Genomic DNA, 12,476 nt, shown 5'->3' with positions numbered 1-12,476 from the left:
ACCTCTTGATCTTCTGTTGTATTCCTCTCCTCCTCTTAGACGTTGTGTGGGCAACAATTTACCAAGATGGAATCCACCAGAACCACTTCTTCTCCTCCAAAACTCTTGAGCCACCAAGGGATGCCAAAATAAGAAACTCCTTCTCTTCTTCTTCCCCTCCAAGCAACTGGCCACCTAGGTACTTCTTGTCTTCTCCTTCTTCTTTTTCAAGCTCCGACCTTAGAAGGAAGAAAAAGAAGGAAGAAGGGAATATAGATGTCGCCGACCTTAAGGGAAGAGAGAAGGAGAGGGCCGACCACAAACAAGGAGAAGAGGAGAATAATAATATGTGTTGCTCCATAAGGCATCACCTCCTCTTCTTTTATAATCCTAGCTCATGGCAAAAAAGACAAGTTTTAAACATAATTAAAACTTCCTTATTTGTGGTCTCTCTTTAAAAAAAAAAAATTAACAATAATTAAAATCTCTCTTTTCTAAGTTTCCTATTGTACATGGTAATAAAGGAAAGTTTTAAAATTAATCTCTCTCTTTTAAATCATGTAGACATTTAAAAAAAAGGAAAGATTAAAAATAAAACTTCTTTTTTAAATCATTGTTACCAAAAAAGAAAGTTTTAATCAAAAATTAAAATATCTCTTTTAAGGAAAGATTTTAAAATTTAAAACTCTCTTTTAAAATCATATGGGATGGCTATAAAAGGAAAGATTAAAATCTCTCTTTTAAATTCCCTTAGTAGATGGCTATAAAAGGAAAAGTTTTAAACAAAATTAAAATATTTCTTTTAACCATTGTAGATAATTACAAAAAGGAAAGATTTTAACAAAAATAAAATCTCTCTTTTAATCATTGTAGATAACTACAAATAAGGAAAGATTTTAACAAAATTTTATTTTTAATCAAAAACTTTTCCTTTAACTTTGGCCGGCCCCATGCTTGGTCACCAAGCATGGCTTAGCCGACCCCTACTTGGGCTCCATGAAGGACTTGACCGGCCACATCTTGGACACCAAGATGTGCTTGGCCGTCCACAACATGGACTAGAAGATGGGCTTAGGGTGGATACAAGCCTTTATAGAGGCTACAACAGGGATCGAGAGGAGAAATTGGTTTTGGTCTCCCGATGAGCTTGAGCTTCCTGTGTTCGCCCCGAACACCCAACTCAAGTTCATTAATAATAACTCATACCACTAAAGAGTTATTATTGAACTATCGCACTAATTTCAAATTACATTATGAGCTCCTTCTTATCATGAGTGCGTTAGTCTCCTTGTGTTTAAGATATCGAATGCCCACTAATTAAATATGTTATTGACAACTAATTTAATTAATATCTAGCTCCAAGAGTAGTACCACTCAACTTCATTGTCATACCGGACTAAGTCCACCTGCAGGGTTTACATGACAATCCTTATAAGCTCCTCAAGGGGATATCATCAACCTAGATTACTAGGACATAGTTTCCTTCTATAATCAACAACACACCATATAAATAATATCATTTCCCAACTTATGGGGCCTATTGATTTAACGAACTAAATCTTACCCATTGATAAATTAAAGAAATAAATACTAAGTATATGTGCTTGTTATTATATCGGGATTAAGAATATGCACATCCATAATAACAGAGGTTTTGTTCTTTTATGCAGTCAGTATAAAAAGAAACAATCTCAAATGGTCTTGCTCAATATATATATAGTGTACTAGTATAACTTTATAGTCAAGATAAACTAATACCAAATTACACTACAATCATTCCAATGGTTTGCCCCAATCCATCTTGGTTGTGAGCTACTATTATAATTTATAAGGAACCGATAACATGATCTTCTGTGTGGCACCACACACCATGTTATCTACAATATAAATTAAATGGACAACTACATTTAACATAAATGTAGACATTTGACCAATGTGATTCTTATGTTCATACAAAAAGCTAGGCTATTAGTATACATCCCAACACATATAAATAGCTCCAGCTTTCCTTTGGATCTTCCGTTGCTTCGTTCGCTTGGGTGATTGCAACCAACCGAAATAGGGCTCACTCGAACCCAATTTCCGGCCTCTCCTCGAGCAGGCTTCCACTCTGACTTCTCGTCCTTCGAATGTCGCGTACGTTCTTCTCATCCACTGGTATACTCTTTCGCAGCTCTTTCGTCCCTCGGATGCACCGAGCCCGTCAGCTCCCTTCCCATGCCGTCCTTCTCGCTAGTGTGTCTTTCGCTCGACTTTCTATGCTCCTAAGCTCCTGCACACTTAGACACAGGGATCAAAATCAAACAGGATCTAACCTAACTTTGTCGATCACATCAAAATAATCATGAGGTTCTACAATCTCCCCTTTTTTGATGTGCATCAACCCAAATTTAAGTTAGGGTAAAACAAACAAGTAATAATTTAAAGAAATTACCATACTAATAATTTAAGCATAAAAATTATAATAAAATAAATTACAACATTTAAATTAAAAATTTTCTAAGCTAAAATAAAAATATTCTCCGAAGTTATAATAATTTTCTCCCGCTAAACTTGTACCTATTTCTCCTCCTTTGTTCATATAAAAAAAAATCAATGTATAAATTCTTAAAAATTCTGAAAAATATTTCAAGTTGTAAAATTTCAAGTTAAACAAAATTTAAAACAATTTTCAAGTTAGAAATTTCTAAAAAGAATTTGAAACGTTTAAATATTTGACAAGAATTTAAAAGCATCATCTTAATTGCTTATCAGTTTGTCAATTAAACATTTAATTCGATAATCGACTTCCAGACTATGGTGAGACACTAGGTCTTCTTGATTATTGGATCATCAACCACTTCTAGACAAAGCCTTTTAAGGAATTTAAACATCTAATTTCTTCTGAAAGCCTTGATTAACAGAAGGTTTTGATCTAGATATGATTTTGGAATCCAATAGAGGTTCCTTCCTACTGGGTTAGTTAGATATCTGGGGGAGGGGGTACATATCCTTTAGATATTCTTCTAAGTTGTCCTTGATATTTTCTAATATACCAGTTTAATTTTTCATAATCTTAAGTTTTGACTTTTGAAAATTATTTGGTTTTTGACAACATGTATCTATTTTTAAATTTTAAATTTACAATTTTAATTTTTAATTTTCTGATTTCAAGTTATCTAACATTTTGTTTAACTCAGCATTCTTTTTTTCTAATTTTACCGAATCTTTTTAAAGTATTTTAATGAACTTAAAAGAGTGCTCAAGTGAAAGGGTGCGTACCTCACTTAGCGTAAGTGCTAATGCTCCCTCTTCATTGCTGCTTTCTTCCGATGATCCTCCCCCTTCATCTATGCTCATCTCTGAGCTGGTCTTATCTTCTTCTTGATGGATTGCCGTTAGGGCTAGCCTGGCGTATGCTTCGACTTCAGATTCGGAGGATAATGAATCATACCACGTGGCTTTGAGGTTATGTTTGGACCGAGCTGGTTTCTTGTTCTTTTCTTTATCTTTGCTCTTCAATTTTGGGCAGTCATCTTTGATATGCCCTTCTTTGTTGCAGTTGTAGCAACGGAAGGTCCTTTTGTTTCATTGATGCCTTCTTGACTGCGATTTAAACTTATTAGACTTAAGAAATTTATTGAACCTTTTTACCAGTAGAGTTGTTTCGTCTTCATCGATGGATGTCTCAGACTCTTGATCTTCCATTCTTGCATTTAGAGCAATATTGAGGTTTGTCTTTTCTATGTCTCTTGAATCTGTGATTCGAGATTCATGAAGTTCGAAAGTAGAAAATAGATTTTCTAGTGTATTTACCTCAAAGTCCTTAGAGATGTAGTATGCATCTACTAAGGACGCTCATTCTGAAGTTCTTGGGAAGGCATTGAGCGCATACTGGATTAAATCTCGGTTTGTTACTGATTCTCCGAGATTGTTTAGCTAAGTTATCAGCTCCTTGATTTGTGCTTGGAGTTGCGCTACCTTTTCTCCATTGTTCATCCAGAGATTTGTTAACTGAGTTCGGAGGATGTCCCGCCTAGATAACTTCGCTTCTGAAGTACTTTCATGGAGCTCCAGGAACTTCTCCCAGAGATCTTTGGTGGAGACATAGCTGCTGATTCGGTTGACCTCCTGGGCCGGAAGGACGTTGAGCAGATGGAACTCTGCTTTACCATTCGCCATGAAATCGACTTGCTCTTTCTTCGTCCACTGTTGTTCTTCTTTCTCGGCTCCTTGTTACAACAGAATGCAACAAAGATCTCTGGGAATGCAACAATAATAAAATAAAGAACTAAAGAAGGCCCAGCAGTTGACTTGGTTACAACTTGGGTGGTTGTTAATCCAAGGCGGTTGAACAGCTCACTAAGAATCTCTTTCTTTGAAGGCGGAGAAGCCTTTTACACACTGAAAGCTCTAAGAGTTGCTAGGAAGTTAGTACAAGAGTTGATGATTAATTCCCTAACTCTAGGACCCTTTTTATAGGATCTAGAAACTCTATCTTCGGCTTGAGGGTGCCTCCCATAAGCATGGAGGGCGCCTCTAGCGTGGCATTTGGATAAAGTGTTATCCAGGGCGCCCTCAACGTTATGGAGGGCGCCTTTAATGCTGCAACGTATAAATAACTCCATCTTTCCTTTGGATCTTCCGCTGCTCCGTTCGCTTGGGTGATTATAGCCAACCAAAATATGATTCACCCGAACTCAATTTCCGGTCTTCTCCTCGAGCAGGCTTCCGCTCCGGCTTCTTGTCCCTCGAACGTCGCACACGTTCTTCTTGTCCACCAGTGTACTCTTCCACAGCTATTTCGTCCCTCGGATGCATCGAGCCTGTTGGCTCCCTTCCCATGCCGTCATTCTCGCCAGGTGCGTCTTTCGCTCGACTTCCTGTGCTCCTAAGCTCCTACACACTTAGACATAGGAATCAAAACCAAACATGACCTAACCTAACTTGGTTGATCACATCAAAATAATTACGGGGTCCAACAGATTTATATTAAGGCTGGAAATAAATAATATGTTTTATTAGGTAAATGATATGCTATTTTGATTGATAATGATTGTTAGTAGGAGTTATTATTGATTTTTTTTTTTTGATGGAATATCATTGTTTTTTTTTCATCTATTTATTATGTTGAGTTATGGAATGATTGTTTTTAGAAGGAAACATAAATATATTTTTTTTGAATAAAAAATCTATATGCGATGTTGAGTGGATTGGATGAAAAATAAAAAGTATTAATTATAAAAATTTTGGAATAGAAAATAATCAACATGTTTAATGAAAGCTAATGCAGCGGTCAGTTGGTTAGGACTCATGATTTATAGGAGCGGATGTTAAACCGTTTCAAAATTATAAAAAACCTCTTCAGAATATGACTCCGAGAGCAATTACGAAACCACTCCACGTGAATACATATAAAAGTGATGAAGAGAAGCGCTCTTGCAGCCCACATTTAGGAGCGATTATTATGTGTTTCTGATATGTGTAAACAAAAGTGGTTTCATAAACCGCTCCTAGGTTTCACCTTTTGTAGCGGTTAAAAACCCGTGGCAATATCCATGTTTCTTAATCGGTTGGCCAACCGATTCAACATCCTCACTTGCAAAATCAATTAACAACCGTACTTAATATACAGAATTCAGAACGGTTTCAGAAATCATTCCAATTGAGCATATATTAGACCGGTTTCTAAATGAAGAATTGCCGGAGGGATATTCTCTATCTTTTTCGGCACAAGCTTCCAAAAAGTACAGTATGACAAGTATCTAAGTTTCGCTATAGGTCGACCGGTAGCCACCCGACCAATATATTACCAGCTCAACCGTACAGAATATAACTACTGACTTATTATTCACTCGACTTTCATGTTTTTGGATAGGCACACTGTGTTTGATTGGCCCATAGGTCCAATCGACAAGGACAGTGGGCTGGATAACTTATTACTTTGCTCATAATCTCATCTACAAGTTGTGGATGATGGTCGTTCGGACAGTCTGGTTTGCCCTTCACGTCCGACCGATGCTGAGAATCTACTCGACTAACCTTACCTGATCCGCAGTCTCCAGGTCTATCCGACTTTACAATGTTAACCGTTTGACTTTAATCTTCATATCAACCGCTCTTCACTGTTTTGACCCGTTTTTGAATGATCCCTCTTTGTCACTGTTTTTTTTTGTCATAGAAAAATGATAGAATTGCTAATTAGTGTTATTTCTATACATTTTATATCATATCGAAATGTTATGGATAAATTAAAAGATAAAAATTTATCATAACTACTCATTTTTAACTCTAATTTACTATTTTTCTATTTAAATATTTAATTCCGTTAGATTTTGTAGCTATAGTATAATAATTTACATATTTTTTTCATAAGTTTCTGTTAAGTTTCTTTTCGGTTTTATTTATTTTTCCAAATTTTTTTAAAAAATTCTGTTCCTCGTTTTTATATATAATTTTTTTTAGGGTTGTTAGTTTACTCACTTTTATATTTTTTGAAATGTTTATAAATACGTAGAGGGTTCAAAGCATCAACTCCCCTATGTTTAAATACGTCGCCAACACCCGCTTCGACACTCCGTTCGCAGAAGCCGGCGAGTGGTGCGCTCCGCCCCCTTGAAGCAAACAAGCAGTTCTTCGCCGCTTTCTCTTTCTGAGGTTCGTTCGTGTGCTCTCTTCTTCGACTTTCCCATTGTTGATTTTCCCATTTCGATCCTTTGCGCCATTGTCATGCTTATGGCTTTCCCCTTTCTATCAGGCCTGATGGAGGAGGAGCTCTTGGAGACGTTCGGGGCCGCGAAAAAGGCCGCGGACAGGACCCAGAACGGCGGGGAGTACACTGAGGTGGAACGTTGTGTCAGTGCTCTCAGGAGGTTGAAGAAGATACCGGTTACTAGGAAGAGTTTGGTGGCCACCCAGGTAAATCAGTCATACCCAACCTGCATTTTTTGCAATTTAACCATATAACTGTACGTTGTTACTAATTGTCACTTACACTCTTTCAATTTATCTTTTGCATTTCAGCCTTCGCTGCTCCCTTTGTTTGAACAATAGCTTCTTTTATATTCATTGGAACGTTTATGGATGTTTTACTATCCTCTTTTTTTTGGAACATTTTGCATTCTGCTGCTTTATAGGTTTGTGTCATCTTAAGTTGGTTTTGCATTGCAGGTTGGCAAAAAACTTCGCCTTCTGACAAAACATTCCCAGGATGAGATTCGGACCGTGGCAAATGATTTGCTTCAGTACTGGAAGAATCTAGTTGTTCAGGAGGCATCGAAAAATAACAAGAAAATTGTTCCAAAGGTTGAAAAGAAAATTGAGCAAGCAATGAAACCCAAGGCTGACAGGAATCCAAAAGCTGCATCAACAAAGAGCGACATTGTTTCAAAATTGAAGTGTGTTGAAGCTGACAAGGCACAGAATGGTGAAGTGCCCAAACTAGGGTCTGTCAAATCAGAGAAGACCAATTCTGATGGCTTTTCCAAGGATGAGAATATGGAACCTCTTTCAAAGAAACCTCCCTTGGATACCGACTCACTTAAGCTGAATTCAATGGTGAAGTGTAACGATCCTGTGCGTGATAAGATCCGAGAGCTTATTGCAGAAGCCTTTTCACGAGTTCCTAAGGAAACAGCTGAAAGCAAAACAGACGAAGTGAGGAACATCCTGGATGAAGTCGATGCATGCGATCCTATCCGTGTAGCTGTATCTGTGGAATCTGCTCTGTTTGAGAAGTTAGGCCTCTCAACTGGTTCTCAAAAATACAAATACAGATCTATAATGTTCAATTTGAGGGACAACAATAACAAAGACTTCCGACGAAGAGCTCTCCTTGGTCATGTGAAGCCACAGGAAATAGCAACTATGGCCACCCAAGATATGGCGAGTGATGATCGGAAAGCGGCCTACAAACAGCTAAAGGAGAAGCTCTTGTTTAAATGTGAGAGACGAGCAGCTCCTAAAGCAATTACTGATCAGTTCAAATGTGGGCGATGCGGACAAAGGAAGACTACGTACTATCAAATGCAAACGCGTTCTGCCGATGAGCCAATGACTACTTTTGTTACTTGTGTTAACTGCAACAACCATTGGAAGTTCTGTTAACGGATCGACCTCACAACAAGATGATGATGAAGCCATCCAACGGCTACATATTATCAGTACAGCTGATGGACGAGTTGCTGATTAGCTTCCTAACTGTATAAACCGTACCAACATTTATCAGACTGTGATCTCCCCATGAAGCTTAATAATTGCTTTTTCTTGATTTAAACATTATTAATTAGATATCATGCTCTGATATTGAAGTTAACAGTCCCTAAGTATTGCCTTGTGGAAACTATTTGTTTAAAATGCAAACAGCCTAAGCAAACAAGTAGCTTACGCCGTTCATGTTTATTATCTATAACCTGAACAACATAGTTGAAATGAATACAATTAATCTCATACAGAAATTGCCCCAGCTCTGAATCCTATATCAATTTTTCCAACGTCTAGCGAGTATTAGAAAGAAGTGTAACATTGCAGAAAGACATGGCTCGTGTCAGCTTAGACATGGCTCGCCTTACGACCATCCTCTGAGCGGTACGAGACATCCATGCCTACTCTTCTTGAGCAGGAAGCCGCAGCACTCCACACCTCCCTGTCATCCGATCGGATACCGTCGTTGTCCGGACTGCCGCAGGGAACAATTTGTGCACCACTGCTCGCCTTCATGTAGCCTCAATCCATGCCTGCGGCCCAAGTCTCCCGTATCCGACCTATCCCAACGCCCCAGTCTACAAACAGAGCTACCTCAGAACCCTCTGGTCCGAGTAGCCAGAGAGGAATAATGGCAATTATCCATTTGTCGATCGAGAAGTGACGCATTCCGGACGACATTGCGTCCCGCACCTCCGAGCACTAAATACGGATCCAAGGGCCGCTCGCACAAATATGACCCTGTTAGATTATATAATTAGAATTATTTGTTTATAGTCTTGAGGACAATTTAGTCTTTTACCTTTTTAATTTAGGGTTTAGATTTTCTGATAATTCACTATATAAGATTTTGTACTCCTTATTTTCTTACAACCTTTTTTTGGATTCATCAATAAAGACGACTACTTTTCTTTAGCATCAATTTCTACATAGTATCAAAGCCTTCATCTCCATGGTATCAACCCGTTGCTAAGGCTGCGGGCTCTTGCGCATAACGCTCTGCTAGCGCCAGTTATTGTTGTTGCTCCACCATTTTATTCGCTTGGACTTGTATCAGCATGTCCAGTTCCTCCTTTGTCAGCATCACTGTGGTGAGTCGTCCAACGTCCTCCATATTTGCATTTTGGATGCAGGATATGTTCCCATAGATGGCGCCAATATGATGTTGGATCGCGGCGGCTGGCTAGAAGGGGGTTGAATGACCTGAAAAATAATGAAACGAAACCCTTCTCGACTATTATTAAACTAACACTTGCATAAAGTAAATTAACTAAACAGAATAGAAAGAAGAGGCAAGAGGATTTTTACTTGGTTACAACCGGGGAGGTTGTTAATCCCAGGAAAGTGTAGCACTAAATACTCCTTTAGGCGGAGAAGCCTCTTACAACAGTGAAGCACAAAAACAAAGAAGCTAATCTAGAAATGAAGCGTACAAGTGTGGGAAATGAATTGCTTGAGTTGATTTGAAGCTTTTGGACCAAGACTGTATTTATAGCCTTGGTTGGGGCGCCCCCGAAGTGTTCCGGGCACCCTGAGGGATACAACTTTATCCCCAACGCACAGATATTAGTTTGACTGAGATCTGGATATACTTTCGGTCCAGGCGCTCGAAAAGGTTCCGGGCATCCCGGACTGTTCCGGGCGCCCGGAAGGGTTTCGGGCGTCCGGAACCCTTTCGGGCGCCCCGGACTGTTCCGGACGCCCCAGACAGTTCTGAGCGCCCCAGGTGGAAAAGTCAACCTCGCTGACTTTTCCAGCACGGGTCTTCTGGTCTGGCTCCGTTCGCCTCAGTCCGAGTCTTCCGCTCGCTTGGGTAATCTCTACCAGCCGGAATAGGGCTCACCGGAACCCAACTTTCAGTCTTCTCGAGCAAGCTTCCACTCCGGCTTCTCGTCCCTCGGAATTGTCACGTGCTTCCTTCTCGTCCGCCAGCGTACTCATCCGTAGTCTTCGTCCCTTGGTCGCACCCCATGCCGACCTTCTCGCTAGATGCATCTCTTGCTCCCCGAGCAGTCTTCCACTCCGACTTCTCGTCCCTCAGAACCATGCACGCTTCCTTTTCGTCCGCCGGTGTACTCTTCCGCAGCTGCTCGTCCCTTGGACGCACCGTGTGCCGTCCTTCTCGCCAGCTGCATCTTCCGCTCGACTACCGTGTTCCTAAGCTCCTGCACACTTAGACACAAGGTTAAAAACCGACAGGACCTAACTTAACTTGTTGATCACACAAAAATTGTTGAATCGCGGTGGCCGGCTAGAAGGGGGTTGAATAGCCTATAAACAAAAAAGAAAAACCTTTCTCGAACTTTCTTAAACTAACACTTGCATAAATTAAGAAAGCAATAAATTAAAACTGAAAAGATGAGACACAGAGAGATTTACTTGGTTACAACCAGAGAGGTTGTTAATCCAAGGAAGATGTTACACTAGAATATCTCCTTCAAGCGAAGAAGCCTTTTACAGCAATGAAAGCACAAAAAGAAAGAAGCTAAACTCTAAAAGAAGCACACAAGTGTTGGAATCACAATTTTTGAGTTGATTAAAAGCTTTTGGACCAAGGTTGTATTTATAACCTTGGTTGGGGCGCCCCGAAGGGATTTCGGGCGCCTTGGGGGGGTAACACTTTATCCCCCAACGTTCAGATCACGATTGACGTGATCCGGTCAAAAGTCCACTTTCGGGCGCCCGGATGGTCCGGGCGCCCTGAATGGATCCGGGCGCCCGGACCACTTAAGTCAACTAGGTTGACTTTCTGGTTCGGGCCTTCTGCTCCGGTGCTGCTCGCCTCGGTTTGGGTCTTTTACTCCGACTCCACTTACTTGGGTGATTTCTGCCATCCGGAATAAGGCTCACCCGAACCCAACTTCCGGTCTTCTCGAGCAGGCTTTCGTTCCGGCTTCTCGTCCCTCGAAATTGCCGCGTGCTTCCTTCTCGTCCGCCAGCAGACTCATAAGCAGTTTTCGTCCCTCGGTCACACCCCGTGCCGACCTTCTCGCTAGCTGCGTCTCTTGCTCCTCGAGCAGTCTTCCGCTCCGGCTTCTCGTCCCTCGGAACCACCACACGCTTCCTTCTCATCCGCCGGTGTACTCTTCTGCAGCTGCTCGTCCCTCGGACGCACCGCGTGCCATTCTTCTCGCTAGCTACATCTTCCGCTCGACTACCTGTGCTCCTAAGCTCCTGCACACTTAGACACAAGGTTAAAAACACACAGGACCTAACTTAACTTGTTGATCACACCAAAACAACCTTGGGGTTTCAACAAAAATAACTTGGGGTTCCAATAATCTCCCCCTTTTTGATGTGAGCAACCCAAGTTAAGTTAGGGTAAATAGATATAAAAAGTAAGCTAACTAATTTTGCAATTAAGGGCAAAAAGATAGAAAATTTAAATTTTGGTCATAATTTTGTAATTAAGTGCAAAAAGATAGAAAATTTAAATTTTAGTTTACCTCCCCCCTAGACTTATACTTTTCCTTTTCCCCCTTTGATCACATAAAAAAAATGGGGTTCCAAGAAAAAATCTAAGGGAAAAAATTTGAAACTTTGAAAAATTTTACAATAATTTTCAATGAAAAAAAAAAATGTTCTAAGTTAAAAGATTTCTTAGTAAAATTTTAAGTAAGAAAATTTTTTAAGTAAAGGTTTAAGTAAGAGAATTTTCAAAAAAAAAAATTTGACTTAGGAAATTTGTAAAAATATTTTTGAAAAAATTTTCTAAGTAAAAATTTAAGCAAAAATTTCTAATTTCAGAAGAACTTTTAACTTATTTTTCTAAGTGAAAGTTTTACGCAAAAAAAAAAATCTAAGTAAAAAAAATTTTTAAAAGACTTTTTAAAGCATTATTAAATTTCAACCTTAATACTTTATCAGAAAGTTAATTAAATATTTTATTTCAATATTTTGGCTTCCAGGTCGTGGCGAGGCACTATGTCTTCTTGGTTATTGGAATAACAACCACTTCCTTAGACAAAGCCTCATAAAGAAACTCACTATTTAATTTTCTCGCTAAAAGCACTAAATTCGATTAAAATTTAGATTAAGCAAGACTTAGGAACCCAATATAGGTTCCAGCCAACTGGATTAACTAAGAATTGTTGGGTTTGCAAGGTTGTAAATATAGTCCCACATTGAAAACACATGGGAAAGATCATGGGTTCATAAGAGAAAAAATATCTCCATTGGCATGAGGCCTTTTGGGGAGAGCCCAAGAGCAAAGCCATGAGGGCCTAGACCCAAAGTAAACAATATCATGACATTGTGGAGATATCTAAATTCCTTTCGATCCTACAATTTGTATCAAAGCTCGGATTGCCAGAAGG

The 12,476-nt window shown here is 39.5% G+C and overlaps 1 protein-coding gene across 1 annotated transcript; it reads left to right on the top strand.

Moving 5' to 3' along the window:
• Positions 1-6,720: 6,720 nt before the first annotated feature.
• On the top strand, positions 6,721-8,064 carry LOC121999906 (transcription elongation factor TFIIS-like). The gene is made up of 2 exons (XM_042554533.1): positions 6,721-6,876; positions 7,129-8,064. Exons 1-2 carry the CDS (start codon positions 6,721-6,723, stop codon positions 8,062-8,064), a joined length of 1,092 nt encoding a protein of 363 aa, XP_042410467.1.
• The last annotated feature ends 4,412 nt before the right edge of the window (positions 8,065-12,476 follow it).

This window comes from Zingiber officinale, chromosome 7A (genome assembly GCF_018446385.1).
Source record: "Zingiber officinale cultivar Zhangliang chromosome 7A, Zo_v1.1, whole genome shotgun sequence".
NCBI lineage: Eukaryota > Viridiplantae > Streptophyta > Magnoliopsida > Zingiberales > Zingiberaceae > Zingiber > Zingiber officinale.
Note: the sequence above shows the minus strand (reverse complement) of the source record. Positions and strands in the feature narration are given on the sequence as shown.